The sequence below is a fragment of the Schistocerca cancellata genome, chromosome 1 (assembly GCF_023864275.1).
Source record: "Schistocerca cancellata isolate TAMUIC-IGC-003103 chromosome 1, iqSchCanc2.1, whole genome shotgun sequence".
Lineage (NCBI taxonomy): Eukaryota > Metazoa > Arthropoda > Insecta > Orthoptera > Acrididae > Schistocerca > Schistocerca cancellata.
The window spans coordinates 66,196,015-66,217,230 of NC_064626.1; the positions used below are offsets into that span (position 1 = coordinate 66,196,015).

Below are 21,216 nucleotides of genomic sequence, written 5' to 3' on the forward strand. Positions count from 1 at the left end.
CTCTAAGCACAGTGTACATACCATGTCATCACAATTGTTGTCTAGATCTGCAACCACACTCCACAAACCACTGAAGCGTATGGCAGAGTGTACTCCCCATTGCCAACACATATCAGTGTTTTTTCCCCATTCTATCCACATATGCAGCAGGGAAAGAATGACTGGTCCAACACTTCTAATCTTGTCATCACACCATGTATGGGAGTCATATGAAGGGAGCTGTAGTACATTTCTAGATCCCTCAGTGCTGGTTCTTGACACATTGTAAATAGGTTTTCACAGGATAGTTGTCCTCTATCCTCAAGGATATGCCAGTCAGGTTTTTGAGCATTTATATTGTTCTCCCATGATCCAAACAAACCAATGACCATTTGCACTGAACTTCTTTTCACACTTTCAACAGTAGGCATTCATTATCCCCCGTTAGGGGTCCAACAAACTTTAGCAATAATGCAGGATAGATTGTATGAGTGTTTTATAAAACACTCATCTGTAGACTGATTGCATTTTCCAAGTATCTTACCAATGAATCAAAGTCTACCATCTGCCTCATTCGTGATTCCATTTTGTTTCCCAATGGACTCTTACACCCAGGTATTTGTACAAGTTGAATGATTCCACGTGTAATTCATTGGTATTGATAATGTAGGGCCGCACTTCCACAACACTCACAACAGGCCAACTTTGTAGTAAACAAAGTAATAACACATTGTGCAAGTCATGTACAGATTGCAACAGCATACACAGTATTAACACAAACCATACTGAGACACTGTATGCAATGCTTGCAAACAGGAACAGGGACCTGGCTGCCCTCTGCCTTGGTTGCCAAGTGGAAATGCCACATTTCACATAATGTTCCACAGCATGTCACAGGTATCCACAGCAATCAGTGAAATATCATTCAATGAAACATCTAGCAAGGTAACAACTATACTGGGTATCAACATCAGCAAGTTGGAGTTCCAATTAGACCTTCACCCAGCTGCTAATAAAGTTGGATATGTGCTAGGCTCTTCTTTCTTACTGCTCTGATCACCAAAGCAGCAAATGATCAGCAAACAATACTAGTCCAGTCAAATCTTTTTTCTTAAGCTCAACCATTTGCACTTTCTGTGTGCAAGCTCGTAAAAGCAACACTAAATAGGATGCAGGCAATGAGCATCGTTACACCCATTTCATTCAATCACTGGGCATTGCCCATGGTGACTGTCAGGAAAAGCTTGTTGCATTATCATCAATGACCACAGCATGGTGCACAGCATTTTGCAGCCAGGAATCAGACGGCATTCAGTTCATGGCCAATAGGCAGCGGTGGCACTACTGCCACTTAACAGCACAGGCACAACCACCACTATGCCGCTTCTGCAGTAACCCCTGCTGGCATATGTAGAAAATAGCAACTGCAGGCTCACTGGTTGCCTGTTTACCCCTGCACACCCAGACTAATTAAAAGCACATGCCCCACCATGGATGTAAGTATGAAGTCGGGCTGCAGTTTCATGAAGTATTTGGACTCACTGATGTAATTAGGACATATACAGACTTGAAGTGATAGTGTTGTATGATTGTGATAGGGACTTAGTGTACAATTCTGTCTGACAGTAATTGTAATCAGATATTGTGTGAACTTGAATTGTGGGATTAAACTTGTTTTTCCACTCACACCTCCAGTCTTTATTGTTCCGCACTTCACGAATACAACACCTGTATATAAGGATACGTGGTGATTTAAACTGACCATCAACATGCACTGCAATATTTATCATTGCCACATTCACTGATCAGAAAAACAGTTGGCTATGTTAGCTGTGAAAACAGTATTTCTTTTAATAGACTTAGTAGATACTTGCTTGCCTGTGGGCAAGGAAAGCCAACAGACCATAGTCTTCCACATGCTTTATAGAATGTACAGCCATAACTGGTGACCATGTTTGGAATCACAAGTGTGCTTACCACATTTCAATACTAGGTCACCTCCACCAATGATTTCCATAACTTGCAAACTAAATGGAAGACACAAAAGTTATGGAGGTTATGTGGGAGCAACACTTGGAAAATGTAGAGCACCTTTTCTTAGACTCTGATACAACAGTACACAACAATGACAGCTCACAAACTGTCAACTTCTAATAATCTAAAATAACTGCAATCTTTTTTTGGATGTGCAATATATTATAGCAAATTTATACCTATTGGTGCTCAAATAGACAACCCGTAGCACCAGCAGCACAAAAATGGTTTTATCTTTATCTGTGGCCTGCCAGAAGGAATCTGCACAATTAAAAAAGTGTTATAAATTTGCTCCCTGCCATGCAACCTTCACACCATGTTAGATCCTTAAGTTAGCACTGGATGCATAACAAGGCATCAGCATAATCATTGCACAAGAATGCTGACATCCTCAAACAACCAATTTACTATGCCTCAAAAAGATTATCAGTACCTCAACTAAATTCCGGAGACTTTGGCCATTATTTATGGAGGTACAAAATTTTATGTACACCTCTAAAGTATAAAGCTCCACTTGATTTTCCCTTTACTCCCTGCAAAGCACCTCAGTCGGAAAGGCAAGGTATGTTACTTTATTGGGTATGGTTTTCAGTTCAGATAGTATAGATAAGCCTAGCATACAGATTTTTCTTTGTAACACCAGTTAAGCAGCAGAAATGGTGTAGAGCTGTTGGCCATGGAAGAAGCAGAACACTGGATTATCATTCCGACCATGCTCCTGCTACAAAACCTCCAGTTTCTCCACCAACTGACTGGAGAATGACTAGGATGAATGTTTTGATGTGGTGCCATATGTACTTGCCACACATTAATGTTGAGTTTTGGTAACATTTTTGAGAAGCAGCAATCTTGTAATCCAGTTGCTGGAACAGAGACTGAGGTCAGCTGGCTGTTGTACGCATCGACAACTTCAGCTGATGGCGCTGTCTGAAGATGTCCTAAGTATAGGACGAAACTGGTAATTTTAATGAAGTACCATTGTGATCTAATGCCTTTTTTTCACTGATTTTATGTTAATGCTGATACTGATAGGGCAAGCCAGGTCTTCAAAGAATGCACCCAAAACAAAGCCTCCCCCCTCCTCCCCCACTGCTATGGACTAAATAAGAGCATCCTTAGGGGATATGTACACAGATTATACTTCACTGTTGAAGGGCAACTAGTGCTATATGTCCTCTTCAGTTTCCTATATGTGACCCTTATGACAACATCTATTGCACATGCTGTGGTCTAACCATACGTATCTTATATCTTTGGTGCGAAGTTTTCTCCCACGATATAGTGTCTAAAATTGGCCCCCAATTCAGATGCAAATGATGACACTTACATCTCCTGAGGAAACCTTGGCAAACTTTCTCACAAATTATGAATTACAGTCATCAATGAGGGGAAGCATGAAAAACTTTCTCACAAATTATAAATAAAACTCATCAGTTGCAGAAGCCTGGCAGAGCTCCTATATGGGTGTAGACATTGCATATTGTTCAGTATGATGTACCCAACAGAGTGGGTCCAGCTCCCATGGGTGAGGCATTATTATGTGAGCTCACAGTTCTGATCTTTCACATTCAGCAGCACACAGAGAGATGATGTGTTGTCAGTGGCTCCTCATCTGTTTCAAGCCACAGCCTGTCATGGCTAGCCGATTTGTCACTAGAATCAGCTCCAGCTGTGACGCTAGGCTGAGCATGCACCCCACCTTCAGCAACACTGACTCAGGGCTGGAACAGCAACACAACAATGCCTGCTCCTCCAACTTGCCCTGTCACCAGGCATAAGACCAAGTTCCTAATCTCACCTCATCCTTCTAATTGATATATCACTCATACACACAACATGCCACAGACATAACAGGTTTTTGTTGGATAAAATGGGTGAATCCAGTTCGTATTCCACTTCAAGCGCTACATCTGATGTAAAGCGTCAGAGGCACATACAAGCACACAACTAACTTATCAGTTGGATTGAATACTCACAAGTCAATCCTGGCACTGATATGCAGAATGATCTCTTCACTGGGATCTATGTAGCCACCCCAAAACAAGCCCAGGTCAGTTTTTGACTCTATATGCTTGTTAAAGTGACAGGGGTTGTTACATCTGTTTGAAGGGATATAAATACTAGCTGCACAAAATTTTGTCAATACACAGACTAACAGCACTGGAATACAAAATGGCCATAGCAAATATGTTCAGTCATTTCATATGACCACAGCAATGGGCAGGCTATTTGCTTACTGGATGAAGAATGTGCCTTGCCTTATTAGCCAGTTGTTTAGAAACCTACTGTGTTGTTTAAACTTGGTTTGTTATATTTTGGACTGTTAATACTAAGCACATGACTGTTCTGGCTCATGACTTTGGAGATTTTTTTTTAGGCATTCAACATGTGCAGTGTAATTACTCACTCATAATTGATGTTATCTAGAACCTACAACTGATCAAAGAGAAATTAAAATCAGCTATGACTTTGGTTATGAATTATATTTTTGTGCATTGATCAATACAGCAAAAAGGCTGAAACCAGTCCAAAACCCAACTTCTCCACAACTGTCTGTCCCAAACTGTGTCAAAGATTTGCCACAAGTAAGCAAATAACACCTAGCCTCATAATTACTGGATAAAGGAAAGTGAATGATATTACATCTCTAAGATGACCTGTTTTCCAAATAGATTCTTTCTTATAATCAATAACAACTTCTAAATTGAATTAACTTGTATAATACTTTTAAAAAAAATTGTTTCTATTCACATACTTATTACTTTCATCCCCAAACAGATGGCCCTTTAATTGTCACTTTTACTATGTTTTCTTTACTCAATATAACATTTCTGTCTCATATTGGATACTAGCCAGTATTTCTGAGATACAAAAGGTATTTTACTTACTGCTTATTTTACAAAGGTAAAACAATTATCAGTAAATACAGACCAACCGTATGAATTAATATTGAGAAGAGTCTTGGATTGTAAAAGTAAAAATGTCTTATTATATCAGGATAGTGAAATGTGCCTTGCCAATGGCAAAAATGAGGGATCTGAGGCAGAAACTACAAGAAAATCTACAGCTTTCGAAAGATTTGTGTTCATTGTTTTCCTCCAATTCTTATATGTAAAGAAATTTGTGGATGAGAAATATTTTGAAGGTTGTGGCAGCCATAGGTAGGTATTCTGCACATTCCAGAATTGCACTTCATGAATGGAATCTACCTGCTGGTAAACTGCATTGACTTAAAATAGATACTACTTCAAAACATACATGTATTTTTACAGAAAAATGGTCTTTGCCATAAAGACTAAAACTTTTTCACTCTGGCTTCATTTTCAGGGGAAAGGTCTATGCTGTACTAAAACTTTTAACATCACCTGTAAATCATCGAATACAGCTTTGGTGTAACTCACCATCAGAGAGTTCCTGGAACAACCCTAAAGAAGAGCTTGCTGAAGGACACCACTTCCCATATAAAACATTGAGGCTGAGAACTGGTGTATCCCGATGCTTGGTCAATTTGAAGAAATGGGGTTTCTCTCTAGGAGATGAACTATGTGAATGTGGCGAACAGCAAGATCATCAACACCTGCTCAACTGTAGAAACCTCCCAACCCCATGCCCGATCTGGTTATCGCCAACGATACAGCAGTTCAAACAGCGGGATTTTGGATGTCATATGGAATTTAATCATGTACTGCTTTGTAAATATTGTACTTATATTGTTTGTAAATTGCTGCCTATCGGTACGAGTAAATAAATAAACTCAATATTTTGGTCTACTATGGCTTCTACAAATCTTTAGAGCAGAAGCCATGTTCTACAAACCCTACCACAGGCTTATAGTAATTATATGAGGGGACTTCTAAAAGTAAGTTACATATTATTATGGCAGCCCAAGTAACTTTTATTGTATGCTGCACCACACTTCAAACTGACAGACAGGCTGCATGACTGTATTTTTCAACATAGTTACCACATCTCTGTAAACAATTTTATTAGACACCTTATTCGTAAAGATCCTTGTTCTGTCTATTCTCACATTATACTTTGTTTGGTAACAACAATTGGAATGTTCTAGCAGTCACTCATTTCACTGATGATAGGAATCTGTTTCTTTTCACAGAGCCATTTGAGAACTATTGTGTGAATGCTCTCACCATTGCACAATCACCACAGGTGATTGTGCAATAAAATTTTATAACAGCAAGTGAAGAGCAAGATCTACAGAATAGCAGACGTGAAACATCTTGATTATTATTGAATGAAAGAAGAGTTTTGTAGTGTAGTAGTCCCATATGCATAAAAATGAGGAATGTTTTTATTACCTGTATTATAATCTCTTTAACATACTGTACGCATCATATGTCTGTTCTGTAGTCACCTAAATTAAAGGAGTATATAAGTAACTTTAACATCCAAACATAATTAAAGAGAAAAATGCATGCAACATTACTATCATACTTGTCAGTTTTAAGTCCTATATTGTAATTCAGCACTGTGGTAAGCCATACATTTGAAGGGACTGACTTGTTCTATATTACAAGCACACATCCTGTATATAATGTAATCAAATGGGACCCAAAAAATCAATGAATATATCAAACGATCTTAAGGAACTAATGTTCCATCCCATGGATACCTTAGCCTTGCTAAAAATGCGTTTCGAACTATTCATTCCACACAATTATTATTTTTTTTATTTTTTTTTTTTTTACCAATTAGTGTAGCAGATGTACATATTCAGTTATAACTTCAAAAGAAGGACCTCACATGCATAGCAAAACTAACACCACAGAATCCTGCAAAAGCAAATTTAAAATATTAACTTTAATATGTTGGCACATACACAAGACAATACTTATTTTAATGGTAAATTGTACAGCACATCTAAACAGAGATTTCCATTATAACAACACAGGAACCAGAGGAAATTGCTATCTTTCCACCAAAAGGCTGAAAATGGTAATAGCGGCACTAGAAATGCAGGCTGATTAATTTATAACAGACTCACACTTAGTGTAAAGAGTATATATAAACTGTGCACCTCCGAAAGAGACATCTCTAAGCTAGATGTTGGTAGAGGCGAAGCAATATTTGCTGGCAAATTGACAGAACCAAGATAAATTTAAAATTAGTTACTGAGTAAAGCTCATCTTAGTGCGGAAATGGAAAACACCTTCCTGAGAAGAGAAAAAAGGAACCGATTGTAGTGCTCAAAATGCAGAAGAGACCGCCACCAAACACAACAAGAAGACATATACAAAGACAACCAAATCATAAACTCAGTGCTGTAACACACCACAACACCCTTACATCATCGCTCAAAGCAAACGGATGGAATCGGATGCTTCCATTGACCTATATAACGCTGTCTACCGCCTTTATGTCTGCAAGGTACAGACAGTTTGTGTGTATCATTATTATATACCGGTATTTTTTATTTTATTTATTTATTTTTTTTTTTAAGGAAAGAGAGTTCTCCACTGTTTGCTGTGCGTGCAATACCGTATCTGTTAATATCATTAGTACGTAATTAAAAACTGTTTCTGTATAATTGGTAATTTTGTAAGCAATGTTGTTTATCCTGTATAAAGCTTGCAACGTGACATATGTAATACTATTATAAAATATGATCTATGGACAAAAATAAACTAAACTGAAACCGTACCAGAACATTACTTTATTAGTCACTATACATTGCTTATCTGCTGTAATGTCGCTGTTGTTAATAACTAAATATTCTCAATGACTCGACAACGGAAAAAGTAAATACATAACGGAAAAAGTAAATACATAACACTCCATGCGATCCTCGACGTCCAGTTACACACGGAACGAAGAATCGTGATAATTGGCAACACCTCAGTAACAGCCCGAACGGAACGTAAGTTGGCAACAATACGAACAAGGGCTGTGGTAGCGCCGTTTGCGGATAATGTTCGAATCTAATATCTATTTTCAGTTTAGAGTCTTATATACGTATTTAATTAAAGTCGTGTTGTGACTGCTTTCGGATTTCTGAAAAAGTTTTACCATGAAAATTTACAAACACTTTCAGCAATTTAAACAATTCGATGTAGATATGAGCTATATAAAGTACGCGACATACACGCATTAAATTATCACAATTACTGCAATTCATCCCATCTTTCTGAGGTAAAATAATATCTGTGGCTTTTATCAAGGTATGAAATATGGGTGAAGATTCACATCTTTAAGCATATGCTTCCATTGTTCCGTACTGAAATTTACCGTGTATAACGGTATTAATTGCAGTGAAAATTCGGCCATGGTTCAATTCTCACATATTAACACTACACGTAGCGCGGAAACGAAAAATTTCTCAAGTTCGTTGGCTACGCCCTGACAATTGAGTTTCCCGTGCGCGTTCAGCTGGTCTCACTATAATTTTATACTCAATTCCTGCAACTGCCCAATCAGAATTGGAATACAAATGACGGAGTAATGGCTGTAATCAATGCGACACGAATGTGGCCAGAAGCTCGACCAAAAAGACGTGGAATACATCTATGATGAAGTAAAGTGTGCATTCAATTCAAACGGTCCTTTTGTGTCCTATATTAGGCAGCTGCTATTACACCTACCTATGTCTCTGATCTCTGAGAATACACTTTCAGAAACCGTAGAGTACCGTTACGCAGTGTGTCACAGTAGACGGGGAAAAGGATAATCTGGCACCATGTTTTCTTTTTTTCCTCAAAGAAATAATAATAAAGTCCCTCATTTCATTCTGTATACCGAATAGTTAAGTAACAAAAGAAGTCTTCCACTGGAAGTGAGGAAATATTCACAGTGGACTCAAGAAATATTGACAAGATACTACGTACCATAAAACTGTTCAGCTTCTTTAGCAGATTTCTCGCTCTCTAACCCATGCGCAACAGTTACGTAGTAAACAGTTAAATTTATATTTCGTTAATCGTACCTTATGCTTAAAACGCTGGCGTGCTGTGAGCGCAGACATCAACAGCATTTTTAGTCCAAGTACTGCAACATGGAAGAGGTATGCCTTAAGCACAGGATTACTTATAGTCAGCAGTACCTCCGCAGCAGCCATCCTTCCCAACTACAGAAACACTTCTGCCTGCAACCGTGCGTCTGCGGCAACTCGACGCTTCCAAGTTTCTCGTGGGCGTCCTTGACTGTTAACTCATAACTGCTCAAACATACACGGCTACCAACTTCTGCTCTGTTAAGTTACTAGGAGTATGAAACGTCAAAGAATCTTATAAGCGCATTCCTGTCTTTCTGGTCCACAGCTGAAAGTGTAGCGTCTATCCGCTTTACACTAATTAGTCGATTCGTTCGATGAAAGCATTCTGAGTGTACTTGAAGAGCATGACGACAACTAGCTTATGGTACTGCTATGTATTTATCACACACTTGTACAATACCGCTAATTAATATCTCACCAATGACGATGCAGCATCAAATCAAGTTATATGATGATATGAATCTGATTGTGTGGAAAATGTGTACTAGTTCTCATTAGGTTTTTTTGATTCTCTCCGTTTGGTATTAGGCAATGCCGTTAATTGCAGGTTTATTTAAACGCTGGAATCCTTATAGCACCCAGGATTTCAACACCAACAATGTTTCTTGTTGGGAATGAAATCTTTTACTCTGTGGTCAATATATTCTGCTATGACTGTATGTTTCAGTTCGAACTGGGTACCCACCGGGGAATCGAACGTAGATTCATTTCTCAGCTAGGTACTGCGTTATCACTCGCTCCACCCGATACGTTGAAGGTTTGAGAAGGTCTCCGGAACCTGTTCTGACAGACTATTTGGAAACACTATGCCCATGAAATACAGGAATCTGTTGTTCTAATCCCGTGACGGAATAGTTTTAGGGTAAGTCGTTTCCGTGGCCGTTTATAGTAATAATTGTTAAATTTCGCTTTTTCACCCTTCAAAGATAGCACTAGAACGTACAATTAATTAATAAATGTATAAATTTACGGCCAGTTGCAACTACAATGTGCATACGACCTTTTTGTTTGGAGTCCTTGATCTCTTCTACAATAAATTTGTTTTGATAAGAGTTTTGGTATTTCTAAATTTGCTTCATCATTCACATGAAATATTATTGCCTTTACGTGTACTGGCCTCGCATTTAGGAGGGCGACGGTTCAAATTGCCGACTGGCCATAGAGATTTAACTTTTTTTTGGATTATCGGAATCGTTTAGGACAAATGTTGATTTGATTTTTTAGAAAAGGACACGGCCTATTTCCTTCTCCTAACCGAGCTTGTGGTTCGTCCCTAATTATCGTCATCGACAGGACGTTAAACCCTCCCTCCATTTGTTTATCTAAGCATGACTACAAGACTTGATTCTTGTTCTTGGACACGTTTCGCTTCGTCTAGTTTAGAAGCATTCTTAAGTTACGTTTCCCCAGTTGATTGGACCGTGTTTGATAAATTGGATCAGTTTCTGAGTTGGGACACTTCACAGTACATTCGTGTGGCTGGTGTATGCGATGAGCTTTCATTGCAAACAGGAAGGACAATCAGTGAGAATGTTTGGCAACTAAATCGAGCAAAACATTATTGTTGAAACTGAAAAGATTTTTATACAATTCTAAAAAACAGATCTCACTTGTAAAGAAAATTATTAGTGAGTTTGCAGGTTGAGGTTTCTTGAACACTGGCCCATATCTCTGTATGAAATCGAACTGTCAGTGTAAAACGATCGATTTTTTAAAAGCAAGAAGTCCCTCGTAAGCTGTTAAATATGCTTCAGCGGGCAGACCTGCACCGAGGCAGAGGCGGCCGGACCTGCCACGTAAGGGGCCTCCCGGCCAAGGACGCCAAACGCTCGTTTCCAATTTCCATAACAACCATAATTTCTATTCAATATTAAATTTTGTATTCCAGTACATTACAACATATGCACTTAAAGAACGTCGACTAGCCATCAATATGACTGCAAAAAGGTGTTCTAAAGGCTATTTAAAAGGAAAATCTGATTATCAAGTAGCTGGCTTGTGCAGTATACCCGCCGTTGGATTCATGAATGTCACTCTACGCCCTCTCCATAGGTCCGGTCCGGAACCACCGCTGTAAACTAAAATCTGTACACCACCTCGACAACCATACTGATTTCTTGACTCTAAAGGTGCAAAAGTAACAACTTTTTTCCAGTTTTCTCCTCATCGATCTTGAGAGAACATGTTCAGGAGTGGAGCATTCTCCCCCCCTCTCCCCGCCCCCCCCCCCCGTCCACCACCAACACATTCCCTGCGGCCCCACACACTCCAGTAACGAAGAACAGTTTTGAAGAAGTATTTGCAACTGGTTAATTAGCTGCGCAACTAGAGGCCAAATAAATAAATAAACAAGTATTTGGGACAATTTGCTTCCACATTCATAGTTAGTTTGTAAGCCACTGCGTCTTCTGTGAGGCAATACAAAGTCGAATTACGCGACGAACGGAACAAACGAATGAACGAGTGATTAGTCCTCCCGTTCCCCCTAGACAGTTGATAAACTTGGCTTATAAACAAACCAACAGGTACGCGATCACTCGGCTGCATTTGCCGTTTCCAGCAACCGTCGGGTAAAAAGTGTTAATTTGACATTCCGGTTGCTTTTTAGAGGGCAGTAGCCTACGGACGAGGTAAGAGGATTATTTTGTCAATGCCTGAAGCAGAAGTGCTGTTTAAGTCCTTGAAAAAGTGTAATTTGTTGGAACTACACTACTAAAAGAAAAACAATGAATTCATCGACAGATCTAGAAATAAAAGCATAATTAAACTTCGGTTTCGAATTCTTATCCGTATTATTATCTCACAGATTTGTAGCGTATGAATCCTCAATCACTTAGTCAGACCTAGGAACTTGAGCATTTCCAGCAGTTGATGAAACATTTGGCCAATGTCTCTTGCGCAAAAATCACTCTGGCAAATAGTATCAGGTTCTTTTGACTGTTCATCATAATTCGCAATACAAGGTGTTTCAAAAAGATTCATATTTTGAATGAAGACAGAAGCCAGAAGGAAATTTTCGCTTACTCAGAAGTCTAAACAGTTTTTATTTTTAAAGGAACTCCCCGACTTCACAACGTTGTGTCTTTTAGAAGCCTGTACATACACCTAGAACTGTTAGAAGGGGTGTCGCCGGCACGGTAGCGCAGCGTGTTCGGTCAGAGGGATAGCTGCCCTCTGCATTAAGAAAACTGAGTTAATCGATCAACAACGAACTTCAACGGATGTCTTACGACGTCCGCCCCGAGCAGAAGCAACGAAAAAAAAAAAAAAGAAGGGGGCGCTACAGTCTGGAACCGCGCCACCGCTACGGTCGCAGGTTCGAATTCTGCCACGGGCATGGATGTGTGTGATGTCCTTAGGTTAGTTAGCTTTAAGTAGTTCTAAGTTCTAGGGTACTGATGACCTCAGAAGTTAAGTCCCATAGTGCTCAGAGCCATTTGAACCATTTTGAAATCGGCGGAGAACCCGAAATCTTCCTCCAGTTGCAGGTTGCCTATCAGCGGCAATAAAATTTTGATTTTATTTCGCTTAATTATTGATCCAGCTTAAAAGTTTAAAATGCTGTCATAATGTACTCATTAAACATAGTTTCACACATTTCGGTACTTCTTCTGGCTTGCATGCTTAGCGTCAATTATTTAACACATTAACTCATTTATAAATTACGCAGATATTTTAAACTGTTTTATGCATGGAAGTTCGATTCCTTAAAGAATCGGTGGTGTACTGGTTGTTGAGAAATACTCTTTTTACCGCCATTCGCAATGTTTTCGTGAAACTGTCATCTGCATTTGACGTTAGTACGGAGATGCTTGCCACTGAATGACGAGTTTTCTTTAAACAGGAGACAGCTTTTTCCAAACCATAAATGAACAAACTGGATGCATGTTAGAAACATCATTGACACTGCTGTAAACATTTTCACATCGTAAACCGACATGAGATAGGATTGGCATTCAATAAATAATGGCATTTCTGGATGAATCTCTAAGGAACGTACAGTTAAAATTTGAGCCATTTGATACGGATAGTTATTTAAATAATTGCAGCCTACGATGCGAATCCGGCTGAAAACCGGTTTTTGCGGCTTTCTGCATACGTACGGTAAATTTGAAACTCTGGATCTCGTTAACGGATAATGACATCGAAGGAGATTTCCAAGTTCCCCCAGAATATCGTCTTAAGAACATATGGCAAATATTTCGACGTTCTGCCACGAACAAAAATTATAGAACTGGCAGTCCCCGGAATTGGTAATTTTCGTATCTAAAACTAATGGTTTTTCGGGTTTTTCTCAGGAACCGCCCGTGAACAAATGGTGTTAATGCCCATCCTAGACCACACCTGTTGCAAAGGAACCAACTATTTCCTCAATTTGTCTGGGCTGGAGGAAGTATGTAATGTTTAAAATTTGACCCTGCACTGTAAGATAGCTACGGTATAACCGTTCTTCCGATAAGTAAACAAATGGTCCCTAGGCCAAGGGCTGTCCAAAACACTTGATCCCTTATCTCTCTAATCAATATAACCCGAGATATGATCTCCTGACAAATCGCATCACCGCGTGGGGCTTTTTGGAGCATGTTGTCGCCATTGTGGTGTTCAGTACAACACATTTTTTCTCTCGGTGAGTTTCGGTTAGAAAAATGCAGAATTGTTGTGAGGCATCATGAAATATTCCCGCTTCAGCTCCTATATTTTCACGAAGTTTCGGTAGGTGACGGCTCTGTGCGTTGACTTAAAAATGACGCCTGTAACCCAGGTGCGTTCCAAGCAGAGAGCTGTCATGAATCTGGGGAACTACGACCACAACCATAGATGGAAACATAAAAGACCCAAAGACATACTTGCAAGGACATAACATCTATGGCCAAGCATACGCAAACATAACGGCACAGGCGAGCCCCTGTTAATCAGACGCACTTACTGGATATCCAGCTGAAATACACTGCCGAATAACTGGCACCACACAGGGAAGCCGTTCCGTACACTGCATGCAAACAAGCTCCACACATCCCTCACACAGTGAGATGATCTATGGCCGATCTCCCACTACTGTATAACGATCTTGATTGTTCCAGGAAAGTAGCAGCCGCAGCAACTGGGACACATCGCCATCGCTTGTCACGGTAATGATGCATGATACCTATACTAACAAATCCAACCTTGCATGAGCTATCGCAGATAGTAAGCCACTACTGCTCTTACTACCCATCCCACTGTCGCAGAGGTTTTTTTTTCCCACGGCACGAGCCATGGCACTTTTTTCCCTCTGCTCTTCAAATCGCTACCCTCACTCGCGTTTCGTCCACTATCTATCACCTGATGGACCGTGTTAATGCGTAGCCTTACCCAGACGCACGGACAACATCACTGCCTAGCATCCTGTGATCCACCTACTGGATAACTAACATGTATACGGAGGTGACAGTAGAACTTTTGGTTTGGTCACCACGTTGGTGCGGGCGTGGAGGGTCCCCATCTCTATCGAGTTTCTTTTGGCTGATAACCAGAGCATGGCAGATATTCAGAGGCGCTTGCATAATGTCTACGAAGACACTGAGTCGTTGGACGAGGTGTCTGTCATCATCGCCCAGGAAGGTGGCGCAAATGTCTCCGATCTGCCTCGTGCCGGCCAGCCGCACACAGCCCTGACTCCTGCGTGCGGACACTCTCATTCGAGTTATTCGACGGATCACAGTCGAGCACCTCGCCGCTGACTGAACCTCTGTGTTGGAAGTGCTGACATACTCGTCCACCTGTTGGGACATCAAAGGATGTTCTTCCGCATCCAGTCTACAGCCCGGATCTCGCTCATCTGTTGCTTTTCCCTCTTTGGGGAAGTGTGAGGGGGAGTCTGTAGCCTTTCGGCTTTTACTCCCATGTGAACGTGTGTGTGTGATTTTTCTATAGTTTTTGGTGTCTGTGATTTGTGATGATTGTTGTGAGTGTGTCTGGTACTTGCCTGACGTAGGCGAGAAGTTTGTTGTTATATGGGAAGGAACAGGATGATGGATTTGGTGTAGGGATTTTCTCTTCGACTTAGTCGTCGAAGATCGTCATAGGGCGCTTGTGCTTATCGCGGGACATATCATACCGACCTAGGGAGTGGATGAGTGCGTTTCCAGATCTGGAAGAACCCTCATAGAAGGCCCTTGTCAGATCCTGGAAACGCTCTCTCAGGAGTGGGATTTCGGCTGCGGCGTGCAAGTCGTCTGTAGGGAATCCAAGAGGTAAGTGCAGTGCCCTTCTGAGGGCGCGGTTCTGCAGCCTCTGGAGTTTGTCCAGGTGCTGCTTTGCCGCGTATCCCCAGACAGGGCACGCATACTCCATTACTGGCCGGATCAGGGCCTGGTACACATTTACTGCTATTGGGCAGGGAAGGGAGCTGGTTGTGTTCAGGATAGGATATAGGATGGACATTCTGGCGCAGGCCTTCCTGTGGACCTCGTCTATGTGGGGTTTCCACGTAAGACGAGAGTCCAACGTTACGCCAAGGTACTTGGCGGTTCTGCGCCAGGGGAGTTGGGTTCCATTTAGGTGAAGGTGGAGGGGGGGACGTTGAGGAGGTTCGCGCCTTCCGAGCCTGCGGGTAATCAGCATTGCCTGCGTCTTCTCAGAGTTGATGGTGATGCGCCAGCGACGGGCCCAAGTTTCTGTGTCATCTGCATCCAGTCTACAGCCCAGATCTCGCACCTTATGACTTCCAACTGTTTGCCCCAACGAAGGGGTAAGCAGTACGCGGATGATGCAGCGAGACCTTGGCTCCGATGTCGACCAGCAGAGTAGTACCGTGTGGGCACACAGGCCATCCCAGTGAGGTGGTTAAGGCCGCCGCATTGAACGGAGATTATTTTGAAAAATAGAATTTCGCAGCCAAAATAGTGCGAAATAATAAGGTGAATTGGAATCTAGAGTAAAACCAAACTGCAAAAAGCCGCAGAAACCGGTTTTCAGCCGGTTTCACATCGTAGGCTGCAATTATTTAAATAACTAACCGTATCAAATGGCTCAAATATTAACTGTACGTTCCTCAGAGATTCATTCAGAAATGCCATTTTCCGCTACCGAGATCCAGAGGTTTCAAGTTACTGTAGGTATGCACGTAATATCCGGTACGAAGCGTAAATGTAGTTTTAACTGACGTAGTGAACGAATGACAAGGGTTCTAGGATCATTGCAAGGGCTCTGAGGTCACGAAACTATGTTTTTAGTCAGTATTTTTTCACGAATAAAACTTTATGACGCGCTGTCTCTGTATAACTGGCACTTCAGGCCTATCCAAATGTGCCCAAAGTGGTATTGCATTGGCAAAAAGACGGGCTACACCGGATCTTAACACGCCTGAAAAGAACTTAAAATGACTGCCAACGATTACGTAAAATTGGAAATATTAGAAATTCAGTAAAGCATTACTAATAACATTTTTATTTTAAGATACAAATCATAGGTCGGGCGTGTTCGACTAATAGCGATTAATCAGCAAAGTATGCAGACAAAGCGTAAAGCAAAAACTTCGCGTTAACCTTATATTATGCTTACCCGTTGTTTAATTATATAAAAGTGTCGAAGTATATAAATAAACTGTCAAAACTTTACTGGTCTAAAGAATTCGTTATATATAAACAGCACACCCAGATGTAGTAGGGAAAAGAAGGGAACCAGCGGGAAAATGCTCCTATCCGAGTACAAAAACGGCGAATATGTTCCTCTTTGAAAGACATTGACAGAAGAGTGGAGAATTTGTTGCCTCAATCCTCATTCCGCCTTCCTCGTCAAAAATTTTGGCATGTGAGCATATTCACACTTTTTTGTGCTGAAAGAGAGTATCAGAGAGACAGTGGGGGTAGAAGAAAGATGAGAGAGTGGCAGCGGAAGGGAAAGAGAGAGGAGACCGTGATGATGGGAGTGGCAGTGAAAGAGAAAGAGAGATGGGTGAAGACAATAGCAGTGGGAGCCAAAGAGAGATGAGATAGTAGAAATGAAACAGAAAGATGAATGGTGACCATACATAGGCTTGGGGGATCTGAACTGTCCAAGCCAAGCAGACTTTAGTACGTAGGTAAAGGTGAGGGCGCGTTATGGAGAGAAATTTTAAACACGCGAGTACAGGAGAAAATGTAAGTTGGAATCCCCCGTAATTTTTGGCAGTGGGAAAAAAGACAAAAGGAGACAGTGTAAATGACAGAGGAGACAGAAATCATTTGGGATAAAAGGAGGCAGTGGGAGAGAGACGTATATATACAGTGGTAGTGAGAAGGAGTTGATGAGCATGAAGGCTAACCTACAAAGAGAGACTGGGTAAAAGGATTTTAGAACGTTCGGTGTTCAAAGAACGCGAATATGTTCTCATGACAAAAGTTTTGATGAGAAAGACGAAATGAGGACTGTCCAGCTAGGTCCCCACTTTTCTGTGAAAGTGTGTTAAAGAGGAACATATTCGCGTTTTTCCGCTGGCTGATCTTTCTGCTCGAATGATCCGATGGATTCGCTCAAGTTCACATCACTTGTGTAGACTTCGCGCAGCTTGTGTGGCATTCACGAAACCTTTACTGCCTCTCCTACACATGATTTTCATTATTTACTTTCCGTAACATTCATATTTCGGTTGGAACATACGCATTCGAATGTCAGTAGACGGCATTTCAAAATGTGACAACCAGCAAACAATGACTCATCCACACGGGAGTTATCCATTTTAAATACTGCTTATAAAACCTATCTATCAAAAGGAAACTCCAGCCACCAGCACAAACACTTTTACGGAAGGAGCAATGCGACTTTCGTAAAGACAGGTATTGGACAGAGGCATATTTGTTTTACGACTACTGGCAGAGAAGAGAAAAGAGTTCAACAAGCCACTATTTCTACTTTTCCTAGACAAGACCTACGATAAGATAGGTAGGACGAAATTATGGGAAATACTCACTGACTACAATTAACACTAAAATTAGTATAAAAAAAGGGTCATTGAACGTAAATCACGCACTAAAAAAAGGGTGCGGTTTCTCACAAATATTTTAGATGTATTTGTATATCAACAGAGTTATACAGGGTGATTCAAAAAGAATACCACAACTTTAAAAATGTGTATTTAATGAAAGAAACATAATATAACCTTCTGTTATACATCATTACAAAGAGTATTTAAAAAAGTTTCTTTTTCACTCAAAAACAAGTTCAGAGATGTTGAATATGGCCCCCTCCAGACACTCGAGCAATATCAACCCGATACTCCAACTCGTTCCACACTCTCTGTAGCATATCAGGCGTAACAGTTTGGATAGCTGCTGGTATTTCTCGTTTCAAATCATCAATGGTGGCTGGGAGAGGTGGCCGAAACACCATATCCTTAACATACCCCCATAAGAAAAAATCGCAGGGGGTAAGATCAGGGCTTCTTGGAGGCCAGTGATGAAGTGCTCTGTCACGGGCTGCCTGGCGGCCGATCCATCGCCCCGGGTAATTGACGTTCAGGTAGTTACGGACAGATAAGTGCTAATGTGGTGGCGCTCCATCCTGCTGAAATATGAATTGTTGTGCTTCTTGTTCGAGCTGAGGGAACAGCCAATTCTCTAATATCTCCAGATACTGTAGTCCAGTTACAGTAGCACCTTCGAAGAAAAAGGGACCAAAAACTTTATTGGCTGAAATGGCACAGAAAACGTTCACCTTAGGCGAGTCACGTTCATACTGAGTTGTTTCCCGCGGATTCTCGTCGATTCACTTCTGCCGCACTCAATAACACAAAAAGCTTTTTGTTGAGTGGTCGCCATCTTAGCATCAACTGACGCTGACGACTAGTCAACAGCGCCTCAAGCGAACAAATGTACAACTAAATGAAACTTTACAGCTCCCTTAATTCGCCGACAGATAGTGCTTAGCTCTGCCTTTTGTCGTTGCAGAGTTTTAAATTCCTAAAGTTGTGGTATTCTTTTTGAATCACCCTGTAGAAGAATGGAATTCTGAAAGCCCCAAGAAGAAGGAACAGATTTAGCAATTCTATTTTACTTACAGACGACCACGTTCCCTTAGCAGACAGTGAAAGCGTCCTCACTAGTCACCAGGGTTCAGTTAGAAGTGGGACTCATGACTGAAGGCCATGCTACTCCAGTCAACGAGACTGGAGACGCGCTGGGATACCAACCTGAGTGTCGCCTGCGACGCGGCCCGACAGCCAGCAGTGATGGTCTGAGGCGCCACTTGTTTTCACAGCAGGACCTCTCTGGTCGTCATCCGCGGCTCTGTTGCAGCACAGCGGTACGTCGACGACATTCTACGCCCCGTTCTGTTTCCCGTCATGGCAAGCCATCCTAATCTTACATTTCAGCAAGATAAATGCCCGTCCACCCGCACCAAGAATTTCTGCTGTTTGTCTTCGTGTTTGCCAAACCCTACCTTGACCTGCAAGGTCGCCGGATCCATCTCCAATTGAGAACGTTTGAAGAATTATGGGCAGGACCCTTCATCCAGCTTGGAATTTTGACGATCTAACGCGGCTGTTGGACAGAATTTGGCACGAAATCACTTTTGGAGAGCATCTAACAACTCTGTCAATCAATACCAAGTTTTTTTGCTTGCATAAGAGCGAGGATCGGACCAACGCATTATTGACGTGCTCAGTTTGTGAGGCTCCTTCTCCTGAATTAGTCGTTGAATTTCTCTGAAATAGTAATCATTTGTTTCTCTGTGTATATACGTCACATCTACCGATTTCCGTCCCATTTGGGTAATTCCTTCGTGGTGCGTCACTTTTCTTTTTTAGAGTGTGTTTATATGTAACAGAGGATGGGGAAAGAAAGGGAAAGGAGGTATTGCCACAATGCCCGGTGTGGCTGGAAGTCACGAATTTTCCGCCCATACACTTCATTTCTTTCCTCACCGCCTATTTCATATAAATATTTCTACCAGCCGTGACATCACTCGTGACAGAGTAGACACCTCTCATGTACATGCTGATACCAATTCTGCCTCACTGACATTGTTTCCCTTTTGTGAAGTGTACAGCTTTACATTTCTGAACATCTAAAGCAAGTTTCCAGTCTTTGCACAACTTAATAATATTATCAAGATGTTACTAAATACATGTTGCGGGCTTTCTATATAACTACGCACCCACCGACTCAACGTTGAAATATTAAAAGTTTTGGCTGGTTTCGTTGTCTAGGGGCTGGGGTACGTAGATGCCGCATTACAGGCCAAATACTGCCGAGTCTACAGTATACGATAAGAATACACACATGAATCGAATGGCCGAAGGTTTCAATCACTCGGCAATTGCGAATTATGAAAGTAACATATAAATTTTCTAAATGAAAGATTGCAATTAAATAAAATCTGCAGGTACTATCTTAACGACATTAAATGATAAGCACGATAGTAGAAGTACTTTTGAGAAGGCGGTATATTTCTGCAAATCACTTATTGGTGTCGATGGTCCAGCTATTAAATAAATTATAAGCTGAATAACAGGGAAACAATAGATTCCTACAACACGTAATTAGTTATGAGCAACAACACAGCTCGCGAGACATTCACTTCCAAACGCATCCTACGTCTTCACTGCAGAAGCCACGGAAATCTCACAAGTGCACACGCGACTGCGCGTCCGTCGCGCCGTTCTCCGAAGTGTTTCTATGAGCCGCGACCAGGCGCAAACCGCTCTCCTCACTCGCCGAGTCTCTGTAGAGACCTGCGCGTCCGCGCGCCGTCACGTCCAGCACTCCCGTGCGCGGTCCGTACCCTTCCAGAACTGTCCTCGTGTCCTCTCTCGAAACGATCCTCCTCCCCCACTTCCATTCAGTCTCACCATTAACGAGCGCTCTGTTTGGCTAGAGGGCTCCTTCCATGTCTCCAAGCGAACGTACACTCACAAACATACACTCCTGGAAATGGAAAAAAGAACACATTGACACCGGTGTGTCAGACCCACCATACTTGCTCCGGACACTGCGAGAGGGCTGTACAAGCAATGATCACACGCACGGCACAGCGGACACACCAGGAACCGCGGTGTTGGCCGTCGAATGGCGCTGGCTGCGCAGCATTTGTGCACCGCCGCCGTCAGTGTCAGCCAGTTTGCCGTGGCATACGGAGCTCCATCGCAGTCTTTAACACTGGTAGCATGCCGCGACAGCGTGGACGTGAACCGTATGTGCAGTTGACGGACTTTGAGCGAGGGCGTATAGTGGGCATGC

At 41.7% G+C, this 21,216-nt stretch overlaps 1 protein-coding gene across 1 annotated transcript in view; it reads right to left on the bottom strand.

Annotated features, from left to right (window-relative positions):
* LOC126165185 (microsomal glutathione S-transferase 1-like) overlaps positions 1–9,161 on the bottom strand; it is a 30,554-nt gene extending 21,393 nt beyond the window's left edge. Inside the window, exon 1 of the mRNA XM_049920299.1 lies at positions 8,951–9,161. Coding sequence (XP_049776256.1) covers positions 8,951–9,082 — 132 coding nt within the window. The 5' untranslated portion in view covers positions 9,083–9,161. The remainder of the gene's footprint in view (positions 1–8,950) is intronic.
* Between the last annotated feature and the right edge of the window lie 12,055 nt (positions 9,162–21,216).